This window comes from Equus przewalskii, chromosome 11, assembly GCF_037783145.1.
Source record: "Equus przewalskii isolate Varuska chromosome 11, EquPr2, whole genome shotgun sequence".
NCBI lineage: Eukaryota > Metazoa > Chordata > Mammalia > Perissodactyla > Equidae > Equus > Equus przewalskii.
The window spans coordinates 28,489,938-28,511,482 of record NC_091841.1 but is presented as its reverse complement, the minus strand read 5'-3'; the positions used below and the strand labels follow the sequence as shown (position 1 = coordinate 28,511,482).

Genomic DNA, 21,545 nt, shown 5'->3' with positions numbered 1-21,545 from the left:
TGCAGGGAAGACTGCGCCCCGTTCTCCTTGCTCCACTCTCCAGGACCTCAGGCCTGGACCCTAGGCCACAGCTTTCCCCTCACCGCACCAGGGAAAGCCGGCTTGCCTGCCCCTGCTTCCTGCAGTGAGGGATGGCTGCTCGGGATGGTCTAGGACAGGCTGGCCCACAGGAGGCCACGGTGCGGATTCACAACATGACCTTGAGCTGACCTACCCCTCCAAGCCCCCAGCTCTGTCTGGCAAACAGGCCTCCCTGAGTTGTGGCTGCGGGTGGCAGGGTGAGGACAAGGCCACAGAGAAGCTGCGATGGAAGAGCAGGCAGCATTTGCTTTATTGTCCAACTCTTGGACAGACAGATGCCAGCCCAGGGTGGCGGGCTCAGGAGGCAGCTTGCCTGGCCTGGTGCTGCTGGGCAAACCGATGCATCCGCTCCTTGAGCTCTGGCCGGAAGTGACGGATCAGGCCCTGGGGGTGGGAGGCACTGTGTGAAGCGGGGTCTGAAAATCCCCCAACGCCCTGGGCTCCCAGCGCCCCCACCCAAGCGGCACACAGCAGGGCAGCGGGTACCTGCACGGGCCAGGCGGCCCCGTCGCCCAGGGCACAAATGGTGTGGCCCTCTATCTGCTTGCTGATCTCCCAGAGGGAGTCGATCTCGGCTGGCCGGGCGTCCCCCCTCACAAAGCGGGCCATCACCTTGTTCATCCAGTCCACACCTGCAGCCGTGGTGGCAAGACAGGGCCTGACGGTCTCCCCCAGGCAGGGTGTGGAGGGCAGCACTTGAGGGGTGCCTGCCCCACGCGGGGTGGGCTAAGAGAAGCCATGGCAGGCTGGGAGGCAGTAGCTATTTATCCAGGGTCCTTTGTCCTGTGTCCGACCTGGGCCCAGGGTGAGTCACAGAGAAAGCCACCCCCCGGCCCAGGGTGCTCACCCTCGCGGCATGGGGTGCACTGGCCACAGCTCTCGTGCTTGTAGAACTCAATGAGGCGGGCGATGGCTTTCACAACATCTGTCTGGGGTAACAAGGGACAGTAAGCAGCCCCCCAAGGCCTGAGCCTCAGCCCTCCAGCAGCACATCCTCCTGATTCCAGTGGCATCCTGGCCACCTCCACCATCCTCCCTGGGGTCCTGCACGGCCCAGACCCCACGGGCATTCCCACCGATTGCAGCCTTGCTCCCCTCCTCTCCCACCTCACTGTAACTCAGGCTGCAGGAACTGGGACCCGAGAGCTGGCAGGAGTTCTCAGAAGCCCAGGAAGGGGTGCTAACCAGGCTGGCATAATGCAGGGCCCGGGCGGGGGTGTGTCCCAGCCCTTACCGAGCGGTCCATGACGATCACGGCGGCCGTGCCGAGGCCGCTCTGTGCCTGCACCAGCGCATCGAAATCCATCAGCACTGTCTCACACACGGACTTGGGGATCAGTGGGGTGGACGAGCCGCCAGGGATCACAGCAAGGAGGTTGTCCCAGCCACCGGTGACACCTCCTGGGACCCCAATCAGTCCCCAAAAGGACGGATGGTCAGGGCTGGGGCTCGCACACCTGCCTAGTCCTGAGCCCACGACCTCTGTCAGCGCCCACCCCAGCCCCGGCTCCTGAGGCCCTCCCACTCCTGGCTTTCTTCACGGACACGCTGCCCCGTCCCCCACCCGGCTGGCCCCAGGCCTTACCGGCATGCTTTTCAATCAGTTCCTTCAGCGGCACAGACATCTCCTCCTCCACAGTGCAAGGGTGGTTGACGTGGCCAGAGATGTTGAACAGTTTGGTGCCCGAGTTGCGCTCGCGGCCAAAGCTGGCAAACCAGGCACCCCCGCGGCGGCAAATGGTCGGGGACACAGCCACTGTCTCCACATTGGCCACAGTTGTGGGGCAGCCAAACACTCCTGTGGGGGAAATGAGACAAGAGACCAGTGGCAGCCAAGGGGTGGGGACAGGTTGGGGCAGTTTTCCCGGGAGTGGGGTCGTCCCAGGGTCTTGCTCCTGTAGCAGAGCCCCACTTTCACCTCTTTATCATTCTCACCGCCCAGTGGACCCCAAACTCCAGCAGGAGCTGCACTGCCTTGTGCACCACCCTGCCTCTAGCTCCTGGAAGGAACCTGGGTGTCTGAGGTTGGCGCAGAGGCTGGATGAGGGACTGTAAGGTGGCACTGGTGGAGTCTCTCTGTTGTTACCGCCCCACTCTCTGTGTCTGGCCCCCAGTCCAGAAGGAACTCAGAAATTCCCTAAGAACAACCAATGGGGACCTGAAGCCAGATCCCGGACTCCACAGGACAAGGGTCAGCATCAGGCCAGGACTCACCCACGTCTGCAGGGAAGGGTGGCTTCAGGCGGGGCTTGCCCTGCTTGCCCTCAATGGACTCGATGAGCGCCGTCTCCTCTCCGCAGATGTAGGCCCCAGCCCCGCGCACCACGAACACATCAAAATCGTAGCCGGAGCCGCAGGCGTTCTTGCCAATGAGACCAGCCTCGTAAGCCTCTCGGATGGCCACCTGTGGGACAGGGGGATGAGGGCACCATCCTGAGAGCCCAGGGACACTGCGTTTTGGAGGGAGAGGTCTAGGCTCAGTGAGCCCATCACCAGGATGGCCCCAAATACTGCTTCTATAGTAGAAGAAAAGACCCTATAGATTTTTTAAATACACGTAATAATAATAACACTTATACATAATGCTCCTATGTGCCAGGTGCTATTCCCATACCCCTCATTGCTGTTGTTGAGGAGCCTACTGGAAAGGTGTGAGACTCTGGCCCAGAACCAATTGCTGCAGGCGTCACCGAGCTGAGAACTCCTAAAATGACCTCTTGACCCTTTTGCAGGAAAAATGCCCGAGTGTGAGTTCCCTGGCGCAATCCCACCCAGGAACCCTGGAGTCCTGGAAGGCCTCCCAAGCTGAGGCTCTGGAGTAGCCAGGAGGAGCCCAGAGAGGGAGGCTCTGGGGGCCACATCCTGTTCACCACACATGCAGGAGGGGTCACCATTCTCCCAGTCTGACCCCAGACAGATCAGGTGCTCAAATGCCAGAACTGCGATGCAGGTAAGCGGGCGTGTAGTGCACACCGAGTACCTCCCCCCGTTGACGTGCCTCCCCTGCCCACCTGCAGATTGGAGGCCTCATTGTAGAACTCCCCGCGGATGTAGATGTAGGCGGCACGGGCGCCCATGGCCCGACCCCCAACCAGGCAGCCTTCCACCAGCTTGTGGGGATCATGGCGCATGATCTCCCGGTCCTTGCAGGTGCCTGGCTCCCCCTCATCCGCGTTCACCACCAGATACTTGGGCCTGTGGGGCCAGCAAGTCAGTCAGGCTACGGGGCCACCAGGGCTGGCCCTTCAACCACATGCCGCCCCACTTCACCCAGGGAAGCCTCAAAGATGTCTCCTCTGACAGCCAATCTCTCTCTGCCCTCCCAACATGTTCCCAGGGGCTCTGCTTGCTCACCACCAATGACAGAGAGCTCACTGCCTATTCCATCTTTGCGTGGCTATGACCACAGGAAAGGTCTTTGTTCTGCTCAGTCCAAACGTCTCTCCTTGCGCTTTCCCGAGAGCCCAGACTCTGCTCTTGCTCACAAAGAGCCTTCCTGAACCTCCGCCACATCTCTGGGGCCAAAAGGAGGCAAAGTAGCTAACGTTTATAATTTGCTTTCTATGTGCCAACCAATGTGCAGGCCAAAAGCTGTACAAACATTCTCTCTTTAATTCCTGCGCAATATTATATCCATGTACAAAAAAAACCCCAAAAGAACTGAGGTTCAAAAAGGTCAGGAGACTGCCCAAAGGTATGATTAGTAGAAAGCAAAGCTAGGAATGACTTAAGTCTGCCTGAGTCAAAATCTTGTGTTGATTCTGCTACCCCTCAAATCTCTCCTGAGGAAGACCAGAGAGAAGTGAGTCCCATCTACTTAAGCTCTGGTAACATCTTACCACTTCCTTCACTCTTAGTTTCCAAGGAAAGAGCAAAGGCCGAGGCAAGCTCCAGCCACCCCAAAGGCTCTCCTGCAACCCCATCTCTGCCTCCCTACACACACCTGCCATCGGAGGGCTTATTCATGAAGCTCCACTTGAGGCCAGTGGGGAAGCCAGCGCCTCCACGGCCCCGCAGGCCCGACGTCTTGACCTCACCCAGGATCCAGTCAGGCCCCTTCAACAGGATCTCCTTTGTCTTGTACCAGTCACCTCGGCTCTGGGCACCTTTCAGCCTGGACAGAGTGGGGAAGGCAGTGAAGGGGCGGCCCTGCCCCAGGAGCCATCAGGCTAAGGGCACAGTCTCACCTCCAGTCATGGCGGCCATACAGGTTGGTGAAGATGCGGTCTTCATCCTTCAGCGAGCCAAATGAGGTTTTCTTGGGTGCTGTCTGGGGACACAGAGGGTCAGAAGGCCCAACAAAGCTCTGAGGCCATGAAGGGCCAGGCCAGAAGCTAACGACTCTTGGGTCCCCCTGATTAGAAGGGGCTGGGCTGGGGGGACAGTACAGGCCTAAACCTCAGAACCTTTCATATCAGCACAGGTACCACCGCCACTTAGTAAGCACTTCCTGGTTAGCAGGCACTAGGCTAAGCATTTTACATCCAAAACCTCATAACCCTGAAACGGGGATGATTTCCCCCATTTTACAGTGGAGGAAACTGAGGCTCAGAGCAAAATGAACTTATGGAAGGGCGTGCAGCCAAAAGCAGCAGATGGAATCCGAGCTCAGGTCTGTCCCTGGCCAAGGCCCGCACCTGAATCACAGGACCATACTACCTCCCTGAACCCAGAGAGATGTCATGGCCATTTATCTGTCTGGCTGTCCTGCTGGACCAAAATCTGGTTAGGCCAGGGCCTTATATTACTAACTCTGCTGGAGGCAAAATACATTTACTGATGGGAAAGAAACGCCTCACTGGGGCTGGGACACAAAGGTGATGGAGGGAGAGCCACTTGGGATAAAACTGATGAGGAGAGGTGGAGCCCGGAATTCCACATGACCCAGTGGCCAGCGCCCCAGGAGAGGGCTAAGGGGACCTGGTTCCAGGCTCCCATCCACTTAAAAGCCACTGCAGGGAGCAGAGCGCTGGACGGGGAGTCAGTCAGGCGGTGCACATCCCTCTCCAAAGCTGTTTTGTGCATCTGTAAAATGGGGCAACGACTGCCTCAGGCACTACAAAGCTGTGGCACGGGAGGAATGAGACAAGGACGCTTTGCCACCTGCAAACCTCCCCGTTCGGCAGCGGGGCTGTTAAATTAAGGGAAGCCAAGGAGCCGGAGGGCTGGGGGGGCGTCAGCTTCCCGTCGGGACTCGTTCCTCTTCTACTCCCAGGCCGGAGCGACCACCTTCCCGCCGGGCTGGGGAGATGAGGCGGGCGCTCCAGAAGGCACTACTGACCGAAGGACAGCGCGCGCAGAGGCGCAGCAGCGAGCCCCGGCCCGCCAACACCCCTAGCCTGAGCCGGGCCTCACCGTGTCGCTGCTGAAACGCACAGACACCCGCGCGGGGAGCGACCCGCCGAGCAGCCGTCGTGCCGCCAGCATCGCGGGGGCGAGCCCAGTCACCTCCCGCTGTCACCTTCACGGCTCTGATGCTCAGGAACCGGCGCGACTCAGACGCTAGGCGGCGCACAGGAAGAACGTCACGCGCTTTGGCGCTGGCGGCGCGCCCAAGCTTCCCTGCGCCTCTCTCGCCCCGCCCTCGGCCCCGCCTCCTCCCAGGAGGGCGGAGAGGCCGGAAGTGGACTCTCTGGCGCTGAGGCTGCTGGGAGATGTAGTCTCGCCGACCTTCGGTTTGCCTCCCTCCCTCCGCGGGGCTAGCGCTTACTCCTTTGCTTGCTGGCTCGGCTTCTTTCTGTTCGCCTGCGGAGCCCCCGCCTTTCAAACCCCAAGTAAACAAACTTCGCGTGTCCCTTCTGCAGGGTTCTAGTGTTTCCACTTTCTATAGGTTTCGCATTTAGTGTGTACCTACTGTATGCACAAGTGTATTGCAGGGGGGAGGAGAAATCAGGCCAGTTACAGTCCGATCCCCTTGACTGTGTTGTAGTTATTCTGTCCTGGTCCAAGCCCTCCCAGACTGTCATTTCCCCCACCTCGGGGCCCCCTGGGCTCGGGAAGATTGCCCATTAGCAAGAGAGAGCAGAGGCAGCTCCAGGGGCAGGCTAGGTTGTTGGTAGAGGTCTTCCCGGAGGAGGTGTGTCTAGAGTCCTAAGTGGGGGTAAGGCCGAGGGGGTGGAGATGGTCAGTGGATAGCACATGCTCTTGCGTGTGCTGCTAAGCTCTCCAAGCCGTGCCCTCCTTAGCCTCCGTCAGGAGAGTCCTGCACTTGGAGCTCCTGCTCAAAATCCAGGAGTGGCCCCTACTGCCTTCACAAGCAGGCCCTGGCCTGGCATTTAAGGAGTCCGCCCCTCCCCCGCAGGGTCATCAGGCCCAGGCCACATCACGCCCCCTCCCCCCCACGACCGCTTCCTCTCTGGGCTTTAGGACGTTAGTGTGGCTGTCTCCCCTGTGCGGCTGCTCCCCTGACCTGAGGCCATCTGTCCTTTGGCTCCTGGTGAAGTCCTGGAAGCCTGATTCACTCTTGTCTTTTTCAGTCCTCTGGAACTCCTTGGCCCTGAGACCTTGCGCCGGTCCCATGATAAGGTATCTTTCTGACTTTCTCTTCCGAGTTCTTCTATTCTCTTGTCCTGTAACCATCATTTCTTTTCTCTCTCGAAATGTGCTATTTACAAAACTCATTTGCCCTTATTTTCTCATATGCTCCTAGCAGCAGTCCTGGATAGTGTTAACTCCGTTATATACATGAAAAAAATGGAGACCCATGGCGTTTCATCTCTTGTCAGTGGGCATGAAGCTGCTGAGTGGTGGAACTGGAATCAGACCCAGGCCTTTCTTCCTTCCCAAAGTGCCCCGCACACAGCAGACCCACAGAACGACTGACATACATGTGACAGTCATTGCGGGATGTCAGTGGTGTTCCCAAAAGAGGTGCCAAGAGCATTGGCACCTTGTCCGAGGTCTCACAGATGGGTAGGGCAGTACCAGGCCCAGGGCCTAGCAGTCCTGGCTCCCAGCCTCAGGCCCCTCTCCTGGGCAGGGAAAGAGATTGCCCAGGCAGAGCTGGAGATTACACAGCTAATCCGGGGCTCAGACCTGAGTCCACGGATCTCTCCTTCTGGGGCAGGAGAAGTGGGGCAGGATGGAGCCAGAGGGTAGATTCCTAACTCTTCCCTCCCTAACTAGGTCAAGGGAACAGCAGGCTGTGGGGAGCAGGCAGCCTGGGGATGCTGCGGATGGGGGAAGGCTGGGCGTGGGGTGATGGGAAATGGAGAGTGAGGAGCAGGACCTCCTGTTCATCCAGCCCAGGCTCTGTGCCAGGCACTTGCCATGTGTTATCCCCTTAATCTTCCCACAACCCAGGGCGTGGGAGTGATGAGCCCCTGTTTTCAGAAGAGGACAGAGTGTATGAGCAACACTGAGTGGCCTGCCCAGGATGGCACAGCTGCCAGAACTCGGCCTGACGTCTTCTGCATCCCCCACTCAGTCCCCACCCCTCTGGAGCACCTACTTGCCAGGCTCCTCAGTGTCACCTCCCAGGAAGCGCTCCTCCAAGGTGTCACAGGCCCTGGCTCTCACCTCTCCCTCCGCACCTGTCCCATTCTGCGCCACCGTCTGCACCTGCCTCCCCCAACAGCCTCCAGGCCAGAAGCCTCGCTGTCCCCACATCCATTGAGTCCTGCCAACCCGAGCTTTTTTGAACAGTTCCTGTTCCTGTGCCCTCAGGCCCCGCCCCATACCCACGATCTGTCAGCTTTCACCTGGAAGTTTGCAAAGCCTCCTTGAGGTCTCCCAGCCTGATTCTTGGCCCCTCCAGTCCTTTCTTTGCACGTGGAACAAGTGGGATTGTTGTAAAGCTCAGATCTATTTTACCCCCTCCCCTGCATAAGACCCTTTGTGGTTCCCTAGAGTCCTCAGGACAAAGCCGGAGCCCCCTGACCTGGCACTCAAGGTCCTGCACAGACGGCTCTGCCCCCTGAAGTGGAGGGAGAACCATTCCTCTACCCTCTAGGTCCTTCTGGCTTGTCTAAGAATTAAATTGACATGAAACAGAATAACAGGAGAAAATCAAACCAGTTTAATAACATGTATACACGGGAGAAACCCAGGAATACTGAGTAACTCGTCCAAACGGCTGAAGCCACTGCCTTAAATACCATCTTCAGCTAAAGACAAAGGAGGATGTTGGGGGCAGTGGTTTAAGGCTTCGAAGGGGAGGAAGGCAATTTCCATGGAGATGGAAAAGCAAATGTTTGCTAAACCAATGTTTGCTGGGCCATCTATAGACCATGTGAGGAGAGACAGAAAGAAAGGGAGAGAGAGACTGAGAACTTTGATAAAAATGGGCTTAGCAAGGATCCTCCTGTCTACCAGACCCAGTTTGTATTATGCTATAGTGAGCTCATGGTATCAGCTCCTTCCTGGAACAGGCCTTCTGTCTTAAATTCTTTTAGGTGGTTAGGGGGAAGGCGAAAGTTTCTTTCAGAGTCTTTTGTCCGTAATTAATAATCAAGGCAAAGAGACACATTTTGGGGTGGGCAATTCTGATCCTCCTCACCACACAAGCTGGGTTTGCCTGGGACAACTCATCTTCCTCCTCCTGAGGAGCCCCTGGGATGTCGCCTCCCCAGGAAGCTTGAGTAACTATTGCCACAGGTGCAGTGTGACTACAGCATGATGGGATCTTCTCTCTTCCCGGACCCCCCAGCACAGAGCTTCTCAAGGGAGGTGCTTACTCACTATGGGAACCTAATTTTATATTTGGAAAATGAAACAATATCAATGTTTTTCCTTTGCTAGAGATGTAAGAGACACAAAAAAGCAACAAGAAAGTAGTAACATGTTTTCACTGCCCCGACTTAATCTCCATTGTCATTTTTGCTTTTTGGTTTCCACTCTGTTTTCTAGGTGATTCAAAAACATTTCACAGTAGCATACGAATAGACGGATCCTTAAAAATTTAGGCCTTAACAGAAAATCTAAAGTGCCTCTGCCCCAGAGCCAAATGCTATTGAATCCGCTATTATCTTCCAATCCGTTTTTTACCTTTACTTGTACATGTGCTTACCCCCAGAAAAATATGAGCATTTGGTGCTTTTTATTTGTGGTAACGGTTTCTTGCTGTAACACGATTCTTCAGCTTGCTTTTTTTTTTTCTTTTGTGAGGAAGATTCACCCTGAGCTAACATCTTTGCCAATCTTCTTTTTGCTTGAGGAAGATTGTCGCTGAGCTAACATCTGTGCCAATCTTCCTCTATTTTATGTGGCATGCTGCCACAGCACAGCTTGACGGGCAGCACTAGGTCTGCGCCTGGGATCCGAACCCATGAACCCCGGGCCACCTGAAGCACAGCGTGCAGACTTAACCACTGTGCCACCGGTCCTGACCCTCAGCTTGCCTTTTGTTCATTCAGCTCTGTGTTTTTGAGATTTGTGTTGACACAAATAGATTTAGAAACATGCATATCTACAGGTAATACCAAAGCTTCAAGGTGAAGCAACTGGATTCAAAATCCTGCTTCCATCACTTATTACCTCGATGATCTTATGACCGGTGCCTCAGTTTCCTCTAGTGGGAAATTAGGATAACACATACCCAAAAGGAGTTTTGTCTGTCAGGGTTGTTGAGAAAAGTAACAGAGCAGTGCCACACACACGGTAATGCCCAAAGAGTGTTCACTCAGTGCACTGAATTACAGATGAATTTGGAAAAGGCCCACATCTTTACAATACTGAATCTTCCCACCCCAGGAATGATGTCACTCCTCATTTTTTCAGATCTTTTAGGTCCTTCACTAAACATTTAGAATTTTTTTCTTAAAAAAAAAATCTGGGGGCTGGCCCCGTGGCCGAGTGGTTAAGTTCGCGCACTCCGCTGCAGGCGGCCCAGTGTTTCGTTGGTTCGAATCCTGGGCGCGGACATGGCACTGCTCATCGAACCACGCTGAGGCAGCGTCCCACATGCCACAACTAGAAGGACCCACAACGAAGAAGATACAACTATGTACCGGGGGGCTTTGGGGAGAAAAAGGAAAAAATAAAATCTTTAAAAAAAAAAAATCTGCACGTTTTTAAATATAGCAATTTTTTTTTTTTTCTGAGGAAGATTAGCCCTGAGCTAACTACTGCCAGTCCTCCTCTTTTTGCTGAGGAAGACTGGCCCTGAGCTAACATCTGTGCCCATCTTCCTCTACTCTATATGTGGGACACCCACCATGGCATGGCTCTTGCCAAGCGGTGCCATGTCCACACCCGGGATCCGAACCGGCGAACCCTGGGCTGCCGAGAAGTGGAACGTGCGAACCCAACTGCTGCGCCACCAGGCTGGCCCCCTAAATATAGGAATTTTAAGTGATGTTTTTGTGATCTGTGTTCTGGTTACATTTTCTGATTGGTTACTGTTTATGAATAGAACACTATCGGTTTGCCTTTATTGATTATCTGGATCCTTTCATGGACTCCCCTGTCACAAAAGTTGGTCCATTGAAGCTTTTGTTTATTTATTTGTGAGGAAGACTGGCCCTGAGCTAACATCTGTTGCCGATCTTCCTCTTTTTACTTGAGGGAGATTGTCACTGAGCTAACATCTATGCCAATTTTCCTCTATTCTATGTGGGACACTGCCACAGCATGGCCTGACGAGCCATACTGGGTGCGCGCCTGGGATCTGAACCCATGAATCCCGGGCTGCTGAAGTGGAGCGTGCAAACTTAACCACTATGCCACCAGGCCAGCCCCTAAGCTTTTCTACTTTCTATGTGGATGATCATATTGTTAAGAAATCATGAGAGTCTAGTATCTTCCTTTCTAATATTGAGTGTCTAGTTTCTTTTTCTTATTGCACAACATAGAGCTCAGAATAAGGTTGAGGGGCTGGCCCGGTGGCACAGCGGTTAAGTGCACACATTCTGCTTCAGCAGCCCGGGGTTCACCGGTTCGGATCCTGGGTGCGGACATGGCACCGCTTGTCAAGCCATGCTGTGGCAGGCATCCCACATATAAAGTAGAGGAAGATGGGCACGGATGTAAGCTCAGGGCCAGCCTTCCTCAGCCAAAAGAGGAGGATTGGCGGCAGATGTTAGCTCAGGGCTAATCTTCCTCAAAAAAAAAAAAAAAAAGAATAAGGTTGAACAGTGGTGGTAGTAGTGAGCATGCTTTTATGGGGTGTGACTCTCATAGAAGCGTGTAAAGGCTTAACATTAAAGTCTCCACTTCCACTTGTTAGAATTTTTCTTCCTCCGTGTCATTATATGTGCCTTTAGATTTCCTCAGGCCAGCAGCTGGCTGCTCAGAAACGGAATTCCTGTGAGCGGCTGCCGCAGGAAGTTATCGCCTCCTTCCATAGAACGTCTTGTTCCCTCATCAGTCAGAGGGCTTTCCGGACACTTGCTGCAGCCTGAGGAGTGACCTTTAACCTCCAAGTGGCTTGCTTATACACTGTGTCGTGTCAGGGGTTCCGGGCAAGAAAAGTGAATTTCCCTACCAGATCTGGGCGGGGCTGGGCCCATTGCCCAGAGGCTCCTTGGAAATGAGTTTCTCTTTGCATCGGGCGGGAAGGTAAAACGCATGCGTGTGTGTGATGATTGTCATGGCAACCTGTAAGTATGAGCTTTGCTGAGATTTTTGGTAGAGATGTTGATTAGATTAAGGAGACTCCCTTCCAAGGCACACTTTTATCGTGAAGGGGTGCTCTGTTTCAATGAATGCTTCTTCTAGATCTCAGGTGATCACACTGTTTTTCTTCTTAATTAGATCAATCTCTTTTTCTAATCTATCGAACTATTGTTGACCTAATGGGGCAGCAGAGTGAGGCAGCTAAGAGAACAGATTGAAGTCAGTTGGAACTAAATCTTGGGCTCTTCCACTTACCAGCTGTGTGGCTTTGGGCCAGTTCCTTGACCTCTCTGTGCCTCACAGCATCATTGCGATGATCAAATGTTTTAATCTCTGTAAAGTCCTTAGAACAGAACGTGGCACATAGCAAGTGCTATGTAAGTGGTTGCTGCTCTCATTTTTCATTATTCTGGGGACAAACGTTTTGGTCATGCTGCAATATTCTTTCATTGTACTGCTGGATTGGTTTTTACATCAATGCTCATAAGTGAGCATAGCCTATGGTTTTATTTTCTCCAGGGGATCTTGTCCAGTTTTGTTAAAATGAGGTGGGCCACTTTCCACCTTTTCCTGTGCAGTGTAGGAGTTTGCTAAGGGTAAAAATGATCATATCCTTATGTGTGACTAGAACTTATGGTAAGACCGTCTGGAGCTGGGACCTCTGCTTAGCGGCAGTCTGACCACTGTTTCCATTTCTTTTATGGCTGTTTGTTTATATCCTTGAGTCAGTTTTGAATACCTATATTTTTAAAAGTTTTTTTTTTTAAGATTGGCCCTGAGCTAACATCTGTTGCCAATCTTTTTTTTTCCCTTCTTCTCCCCAAAGCCCCCCAGTGCATAGTTGTAAATTCTAGTTGTAGGTCCTTCTGGTTGTGCTCTGTGTAGGACGCAACCTCAGCATGGCTTGATGAGTGGCGCCCAGGATCTGAACTGGTGAAACTCGGGGCCGCCGAAGCAGAGCACGTGAACTTAACCACTTGGCCATGGGGCTGGCCCCTAAAGAATGTTTTCCTTTTCTAATATGGGTTTTTCCTTTTTCTAATATGAAATATTTCTCTGTATCTCTTTTAAGGATTTTTGCCTTGAGGTCTGGGTTCTCTGATACTACAATTGCTACACAAGCTTTCTTTTTATTAGTATTTGGTATTTTTTTCTTTTTATTTTCAGTTTTTCTCTTGCTTATGGAATGCCTCAAAAACATCTAATTAAATTTCATTTTGTTTAATTTTAATCCAATCAGTGTCTGTCTTTTAAAAAGAGAGTTTGACCCATTTACATTTATTGGTATCACCACTGGGACTTACATCAGCCGTATTAAATTGTGTTTTCTATTTAGCATTCTTTTTCTTTCTTTCTTTCTTTCCTCTCTTTTCCTGTCTTCTATTGAATTAATTGAGTTTTCTTTGTGCTATTCCCTTCTCCCCCACTATTGGTTTGGAAGTTATACATTTTATTTCTATTTTTAGTAGCTCCCCTTACTTTGTTGTTTTTTTTTTTTTTTTTTTGAGGAAGATCAGCCCTGAGCTAACGTCAGCTACCAATCCTCCTCTTTTTTGCTGAGGAAGACTGGCCCTGAGCTAATATCTGTGCCCATCTTCCTCTACTTTATATGTGGGATGCCTGCCACAGCATGGCTTACCAAGTGGTGCCATGTCCACACCCAGGATCCGAACCGGCGAACCCTGGACCGCCGAAGCAGAATGTGTGCACTTAACCACAGCACCACTGGGCCAGCCCCTCCACTTAGATTTTTAACAGTCATACTTCAGTTTCTTTTTTCCAGCAAAAGCTAGTTAATATGTCTGTCCTCCTGCTGAATATGAAACACACAAACAAACGGAAAAAAAACAGGCTGTCCTGCTTCCTTCCCCAATTCTGCACTCCTGTCTTCTGGATTGATCCCATTTGTGACCTGGCAAGGAGGGCATTTCTGGCCCCCTGATTCATGCCGCTGGTGGAGACCTGGCCTCAGTCACGGGGTCTCTCAGCTTTGCTCTCCAGCGCTGGGTACAGACTGAGGACCTGGCCCCAAGCCCTGTGCAACCAGCCTGGCTGTGTTCCTGCTTCCTGGCTAAGACACAAGGCTTCAGCTCCCACCCCGGGCTGTGAGTTTCTTCCTGTTTCTTTCCTTCAGGGAGAGGCTTATTTCAAGTCTACACAGAATTCCCTTTTTCATTTCTGTGGCTGAGATTTCATTATTAACATTTTTTTCCTTTCTGATTTTGATGTGTTTGAGAAGAACAGGCTGAATTTCAGGTCGTACGCTGCTATCTTGAACTGGAAATCTCCATGGTCCCCCCCCCCCCCATTCATTCAAACTCAAGAAAGTAAAGTTGATCAGTCGTGGTTGATGAGGCGCACATAGGACAAGGGGTGTGCATTTGGGGCGAGCAGCACAATTAACGATGCGTACGTCCCAGGTCTCCCTCCCTGCTGTCCAGTGCAGGGTGCCCTCGCTCGCTCTCTAGTCCTGGCGTGAGAGCCACTCCCTGTCAGCCTGCCAGTGTCTCATTGTCCGTCTTTGGCCTGTGCTCGTGCTGAAGCACTGGAAACCATGCGCAGTCTCCATCAGGGAGGACCTGTGAGGCCTCAGTCTCCCGGTCCCAGTACAGCGCCCTCGGTCCACCCATCCTGGCACCTCCCTGGCAGAGATCACATTCAGGCAGCCAGCAGATCAAGTCTAGGTACCTGGGGCATCTCCACGTTGGTCCTTTGCCCATCCCGCAGTCATCCCTTGGAATCCCGCCTATACCCCTTTAGTCCCTTAATACAAAAGCTCTAGTTTCCTCTTCGCCCAGTGTAGCCCTTGATGGCTATTTGGGATGAGAGACACCAAGAAGAGCTTATACACCCCGTGACTAATCCCAAACTCTTGGAAATGCGAGTCTCATCTTTCCCATTCTTCAAGGGTTTAGTGTTTAGAAACGCCAGGCTCTATCTTGCAAATCAGCGAAAAGAAAGAAACCTGAGTGTTTGTTGTTAGAAACAGGTTGAGCTGTTCGTCTTTGTCACATGCTCTTCCTCCCGTGACGACCTTGCCCTTCACAAAGACAATTTCCTCCCAATATACAAAAGTCAGAGGCACAAGTGACATGTGGAGGGGGCTGCAATGGGTCGTGACGCTGTAGCCAGTATTTGTGGCTTCCTTCCTCCTTCGTGGATCTCATTCCCTTTGCCTCCAGCCAGCGCCTCAGCTGTCCAGGGGCCTTTAGCAGCTGAGGTGACAATATCATAAAGATGTCAGGTCTCTCCAAATTAATAGATAAACTCCCCACAAATTCGAATCAAAAGCCCATCAAGGCTTTTCACGGAACTGGGAAAGCTGATGCTAAAATGTGTACAGAAGAACCAAAGACCAAGAACAGCCAAGCTGATTTTGAAGAAGAACAAGGCGGAGCGACCTGCCCTGCCAGGTAGCAAGACTCATTATAAAGCCAGGTAATCGAGACAAGCAGGCCAATGCTTCTGACAGTCGGTGCTCCTTTATCACAATTTGCTAGAACTTCTGCAATTTTGGTTTTGATTTCTTCTTTGACATGAATTATTCTGAGAGCGATTTATAGCTATAAATATTATCCATTAATAAATATAACTATAAATGCTAGGATCTGTTTGTTTCCTGGTTTTGTCATTTTTCGTTTTATCGCCTTATAATGAGAGATTGCTGTCTGTGCTATTTCTCTCTCTCCCTCCGGAACGTTCTAAAACTTTCTCTGAGCCATGATATATGGTCGTTACAGTAAATGTCCCAAATGGAATTGAAAGGACAGTGCCTTCTCTGTTTTCCTACTGCAGAGTTTGAAATCTTTTGTTTCCAGCTGCCCAAATCCTTGTCTCCCCACTAGCTTTTGCTTTATGAATGTCGGGGGAGGTTATCTGGTGCGGACAAGCTCACAAGTGTAACCATCTCAGGTGTCCTACTTTCATGGAGATGGAGCATGTGTTTTGGTTTTTCACGGTCTTTGTGGCTTTGCGGGGATTCTGAAAGGTTCATGGGAATGCCAACTCCAACATTTAAACCACAAGTCCTCCCTTCCCCTGTCAGATATTGCAAATATTTTCTGTTGAGTTTATCATCTATCTGGTAATCTGAAAAACAATTAACTGTCATCGTACAAGAGAAATCCTCAGTTTCCATTTAGTCAAGTTCATTCTCTGGGGACCTCGTTTAAGAAGTTCATCCCCAGCCTGAGGTCATCAAGACAACTCTTACTTTTTGTTTTTAGTATTTTGTTTTTCTTTTTCACACGTGGGTGAACCCTGTTGCAGGGTTTCTCAATCTTGTCAGTGTGGACATTTCAGGCTCTGTTGTGGGCAGCTGTCCCGTGCATTCAGGATGTTTAGTAGCATCCTTTAGTGCCAGTCGCACCCCACAAGTTGTGACAACAAAAATGTCTCCAGACATTTGTCCCCCAAATGTGACCTGGGGGACAAAATCACCCCCCCGCCCCCCGTGGAGAACCACTGATCTATTTGGAGTTGATTGTTGTATATGGTGTGAGGTAAGGATCCAGTAATTTTTCTCAATATAGTGAATCAGTTTTACTAATACGAAATAACTCTTCTTTTCAAACTTATTTATGATGCCACTGCTTTTACGTACCAAGTTCCTGGATCTGCACGGTTCTGTTGTTTATGGTAGAGACTGAGTAGATATCACAAACTCATTTCTTCTTCCTGGGCACAGAAACCCCCTGCATCTGAACGGGGCAGAAGTGAAGAGGGTCACTTCCAGAGCTGGGCCGCTGGGAGTAGGTGTGTCTTCATCTCGTTCTCTCTCTCTCTCCTTCCCTCTCCCTCCCTCCCCCCCTCTCTGGTCTCTCCATGTGGGCTCTCCCTGTGGCAGCCTCAGAGTGGCTGGACCTTTTGCACGATGACTGAAGTGAGTGTCTCAAGAGAAACTGCAAAGCTGCTTGACCTTTTCTAACTCAGCCTGGGAAGCCCCATAATGTGGCTTCCGCTATGTTCTCTTCATGGAGGCAGCCACGATGTCCTGCCCAGCTTCCGTGGGAGAGCACAGGACAGGCCTCAAAATCCCCATAAGAGATCTGATGCGATTCCAGATCCTTACCCTCACGTGTGGGGTTTGTTTTTCTCTCTAGGAGGCTGCAGGGTCTTCACTTTCTTTCTAGGGACTCTAGAATTTCATGATCTGCTGTTGTATCTGTCTTTGGTCCTTTTTCATTCAATGTGCTTGGCACTCATGATGCCTTTCAACCTGAAAGCTCATCTTCAGTCCTGGGAAAATTTACTCTATTATTCATTTGAGCATCTTCTCCCTACTATTTTTTTCCTACCCTCGTCTCTCTCCCTCCCTCTGGACCTCCTTGAATAATAGTCTATTTTTCTTATCTTTCCGTGCTTTTATCTTTTTGTTCTATTTTCGTATGTATTTTTCAACTTTATCTTGTGAGATTTTTGATTTCTGCTGTCATATTTTTAATTTCCAAGAGCTCTTTTCTCCAAACGTTCTAATAGCCCCCCCCCCCCCCCCACCCCCCCGCCTTCTTGTCTTCTGGACATAATACCTTCTGTTACCTCCCTGAAGATAATGATTAAAGTTTTATCTGAAGTTTTCTCATGCAGCTTGCATGGTCTCTATCTTCTGTGAGTGTCCTTTTTTCCTGTTTATTGTTGGCTCTCTCTTTTATGTTAGTGATTTCTCTCAACTACCTGGCAATAATTGTTGTCTGTTCATATTTGTCGTGTTAGGAGTGAGCAGGAAAGCCGATGAAAGTTCTGGGTGACACAGGGGCTTGTAAACTTCATGGAAAGTTCACTAGACAGATACCCTGGCATTGGGGCTCCCCATGTCAGTTTCCACTTCTCCCAGAGGACTCCCCCAGACCCCCACCTGGGATATGGGCCTCTGCACACGCTCAGGAAGCTGGGCTGGAGGGCCGGCGCGGGTCTCAGGGTCGAGCATGCAGATTCTCCTGCTGGCCTGCAGGCGGCCCAGCCCCGTCCACTGAATGTGGCCACGTGAAGGAGCCTGGCTCACAGGCCAGGCCTGCTGTGCCCTGCCTGAATTCCTGGTGGAGACTGACGTCGCCAAGTTTGTCACGTAGCAATAGATGCTTGAAAACCCACTGAGTAGGCACTGGGTCGGCTGGGGAAGGAGGACTCAGAGACAGCCTCCTGGGGGTCAACACCCCAATTTTTTGCAGCCTTTTCCTGCCACAGGGTCTTCTGGGTGAGCATTTCCACAGGACAAGCATGGGCCACCCCCAAGGTCCTCCCTTAAACCAGTCACCCACAACCCCAACACCAATCCCCTAGTCTTGCCTCCTCCTGGTTCCTGAACACAAGCCTCTGCCCAGGACTGAGGATGTCGACCTTGGCCTTCTCTCTTTCCTGGCAAAGTCGACAGAGAGACGCCACTTGAAGCTCGGTCTGGGAAGAGCATCCTTTTCCAGGGTCCTTTGGGGCTGGCCACCCTGGCTGGAGCTAGCTGGTGGTGCTGTGCAGAGCCCTGGGGAAGCCAAGTTCTTGGGGTTAGTCCCCAGGGCCCTGGAGGCCAAGGTGTGGCGGGTGTGGGTGTACCGTCGACGTGAGTCACAGGCTCCTGCCGCTTCCCGGGGCCTCAGGGCCTGCTCAAGCAGGTCCCACGGTAACCTCTAGGACAGTGTCATTTGGCACGCCGTCTCTATATCTTGGTGTTCTGATGGGTGACTCAGACTGGTACTCTGGTGCTCCATGCTCAGGTGTCCCGTGTCCCTCAGGGGCCAGAAATGAGGCAGGAGCTGTTCCTAGAAAGTGGGCTCCTGCTTTCTCCCTGCAACATCTTACTCCACTGGAGTTTCACATGTCTGAGGAGAAAGCTTTCCGTTGGCATGGCTGGGGTCTCGCGTCTCCAGAGAGGTGAGACTGAATCCACAAACCCACAGTGGCCAGACCATGTATGACAACAGAACTCTGCCTCACAACCTGCAGCCACTTGCCCAAGAAACCTCTTATCTACAAGAATCAGCTAGGAAGCTGGCCTGCTGTCAGTCAGACTCGTAGGAAGTGAGACTGCTATCTCCAGGAACAATCAATCAAGAGGAAGCCAGACAATCACCTTTCTGAGTCACCCTGGACATCCAGGACCTGATTAGTGACAGCTTCCTTAACTTTTATCCCTTTTTCCAACTTAGGACCAACCAGAGAGAGCCCAATTTGCTCCCCAAGCAATGACACAGGATGCCCCACTTCTAGTTAGCCCGTCCACAGCTTCCCCAGGCCAACAGCCTCCAACTGGGGCCCATCAGAAGCCTCCCTTTTTCTCCCATAGAGCCCTCCCTTGAGGGCTGCCTTTGTCTCTGCTGACTCAAGTGACGGTGGCGGACTCCCTCGCTGTGGCAAGCTCTGAGTCAACGTCGATGCTCACTCGCATTTGCTGGTGTTCCTTTACTTTCACAGAGGGCAGCTGGAACCACCTATGAAGCAATCGGAGTTTCCAAAAGAGATGATGCAGGAATACATGGGAAAAAGATGGAGGCAGACCAAAATCTTCAGCGGTCCATGGGGGCAGGGCCTTTGGGATGCAGTGGACAAAGTGCGCATCCGCAATTTACTCCCGGGCCAGAAGGAGCAGGCCCAGTCTAGCTCTGGTACCATCCTTTGCTCTCCCCAGTGGCCAGAGTCACCCATCCAGGGTCTCCAGGCCCAGGTGCTGTCCCCAGGAGCAACACCAGTTGTGCCCAGAGTCCTTGGATAGGACCCCATTCATCTGTTTCACTTTCTCCAGCTCAGTAGCCAAATGTCCATGCTGAGAAGGCTGGGCTTGCTATCTTCCTCCACCCCCCAGTGAAGCAATTTTCTTGGTTCCCCATCACTGACAACTCTCAGGGCCTGGTCTCAAGGAGCAGGAGGGGCCTAGTCTTGGGGTGGGGAGAATACCCCAAAGTCATAGCCCTCTCTCTCATCCCCTTCCCTGGTCACCTTCAGAGGCAGGACAAAGTGGGAGGTGACTGGATTCCCTCGGCCTGAGCTGGAACAAAGGACAGATCAGACAGGATGGGTCAGCTTATGCTGCAGTAACAAACAACTCTAAATTGCCAGCAGTGTAAAACCTCAACCTCACACGTTAGCAGGGGCTCTGCTCCATGTCGTCCTCACTTGGGGACCAGGGTGCCGGAGCCTCCACCATCCATCACGGGGTGTGGCGGCAGGGGGAGGAGAGTGCTGGGGTCTCCTGCACTGGCAGTGACACGCTCCGTCCTGAAGTGGTTCACCCCCTCAACCCAGACCAGAACATGTCCTACCGCCCCTGCCGACTGCAAGGGGGACAGGGAACTGCCATTTTTCCACGTCACCGCTGAACAGCAGAAAAAAGTCCTTGCAAAATAGGGCTGTGCTCAGTTGCCCCAGTGCCTTGTGCTCCAAAAAAGCCTGATCCAGGCCCCCTTGTCCTTTATCACAGCAGCAAAATCCATTGTGTGTGTGCATTTAATGTGCTTAGCCAGTCTCCTGCCAATGGTCATTTATGCCATTTTCAATCTGTTGTGATGGCAAACAATGACATGATGAATGACCTTGTTCGTGCCTCAATTCACACATCAGCAAATTACTTAAACCCTTCAGTGACTCGGTTTCCTCATCCGTAAATAGGGATAAGAGGAGGAATGCCCACCCACGGGACTTGAGTACTGACCATAAGGCAGGTAACACACGAACACACGGAGCCTAACACCTGGCGTGGAGCAGCTCCTCTGTAAGCATTAGCAATTACTGTTATCATTATTTGCAAGTGCAAATAACGACAAAAAACCAAAACACACATTTGCAAGTGGGTAGTTCAAGGATATGAGCCTTTTCAGCTTCGATCCACTTTCTCAAGCCAAAGTCCTCCCACCGGCAATGGCTGCCCCAGCCTCTAACCCATTTCCCCAGGGAGCACCTGGACGGCTCTCAGCTGCTCTGCGCACCAGGGCTCCCTGACGGTGCTCCAGCCATGATTGCTTTGACGCCACGGATGGCCCCAAAGTGGGGCCTCAAAGATATGGGATGGGTGCAGGAATTCCTTTGCCAACCCACCCACCCTGTGGCATGCAGGCCATAACACACACGCCTCCCCCCGGCCCTCGAGTGACATTTCCTAGAGGTCTCAACCTACTATGAGTTCTCTCAGGAATGAGGTTGACTTCCTGAGGGGCTCCCCTACATGGGGGGGGGGTCCCCCTTTGGGCTGGTGGCAGGAGGCTCTGACGCTGGGCAGTGCTCCCCAGAGGTGTCTGCTCCTCCAGGCTGTACCACGGGGGGCCTCCCATGGCTCCTCCCCTTAGGCCGGCCCTGGGATGGGCCATGACCTGCTCGCACCTCAATGCCGCTGCTTTGCCTGGGCCTCTCACCACTGTGGACATGCCACCGCCAGCTCACCCACGCTGGGTTGTTCTCTTTACCAAGCTCCATCCTTTAGCAACCCGGATGCTGAGAGGTGGCAGGAGAGCCACCTGGATCGTCCAGTGTTGCTCGTATGCACTCGATGCATGAGGAAGCCAAGAGAGCCCCACCTGAACCGGAGAGCGGCTGGCCCTCCCGCCAGCCCAGCCTGGGCTGCTCCGAGCCACCCGGCTCCTGCCCACCCCTCCTCACCAGGGGTCCCTCAGCTCCCGCTGTCCTGGACCGAGGCCCTCTGGCAGGTGGCCTCCAGGGACTAGAGCAAGCATGTTTGAGTAAGCCTTTTCTCTCTCTCTAGACTGCGGGGACCTCCAGGACAGGGACCCGTGGTTAGTTCTGATTCTTTGTTTTTCTTCTCTTCTGGTTTCTGGAGCTCAGTAAACACAGCCCGGGTTGAGAGCTCCCAGAAGACAGTCCAATTGTGTTTTAGGATTTCAAGCACCCTAGCCCGCTGCCCTGTCCCTCCCACGTCTGGCGGGTTGAGGGTCTCAGAGTCCTCTCCCCAGGAAGCTCGATGCTCACAGCACTGC

The 21,545-nt window shown here is 52.5% G+C and overlaps 1 protein-coding gene across 1 annotated transcript; it reads right to left on the bottom strand.

Moving 5' to 3' along the window:
- Positions 1 to 307: 307 nt before the first annotated feature.
- On the bottom strand, positions 308 to 6,150 carry NDUFV1 (NADH:ubiquinone oxidoreductase core subunit V1). Its single transcript, XM_070565617.1, has 10 exons — positions 5,437 to 6,150; positions 4,269 to 4,351; positions 4,025 to 4,195; positions 3,093 to 3,276; positions 2,296 to 2,485; positions 1,667 to 1,879; positions 1,316 to 1,482; positions 929 to 1,010; positions 568 to 713; positions 308 to 465 (listed from the first exon to the last, which is right to left on the bottom strand). The coding sequence occupies exons 1-10, from the start codon at positions 5,506 to 5,508 to the stop codon at positions 379 to 381; spliced, it is 1,395 nt and encodes a 464-aa protein (XP_070421718.1). The 5' UTR covers positions 5,509 to 6,150; the 3' UTR covers positions 308 to 378.
- Positions 6,151 to 21,545: the final 15,395 nt, after the last annotated feature.

Coding starts and splice junctions, on each gene's coding strand:
- NDUFV1 (XM_070565617.1), bottom strand. CDS start 5,508: ATGCTGGCGGCACGACGGCTGCTCGGCGGGTCGCTCCCCGCGCGGGTG. Junction 4,196..4,268: donor TATGGCCGCCATGACTGGAG/GTGAGACTGTGC, acceptor CACTCTGTCCAG/GCTGAAAGGTGCCCAGAGCC. Junction 1,880..2,295: donor ACCCTTCCCTGCAGACGTGG/GTGAGTCCTGGC, acceptor TTTCCCCCACAG/GAGTGTTTGGCTGCCCCACA.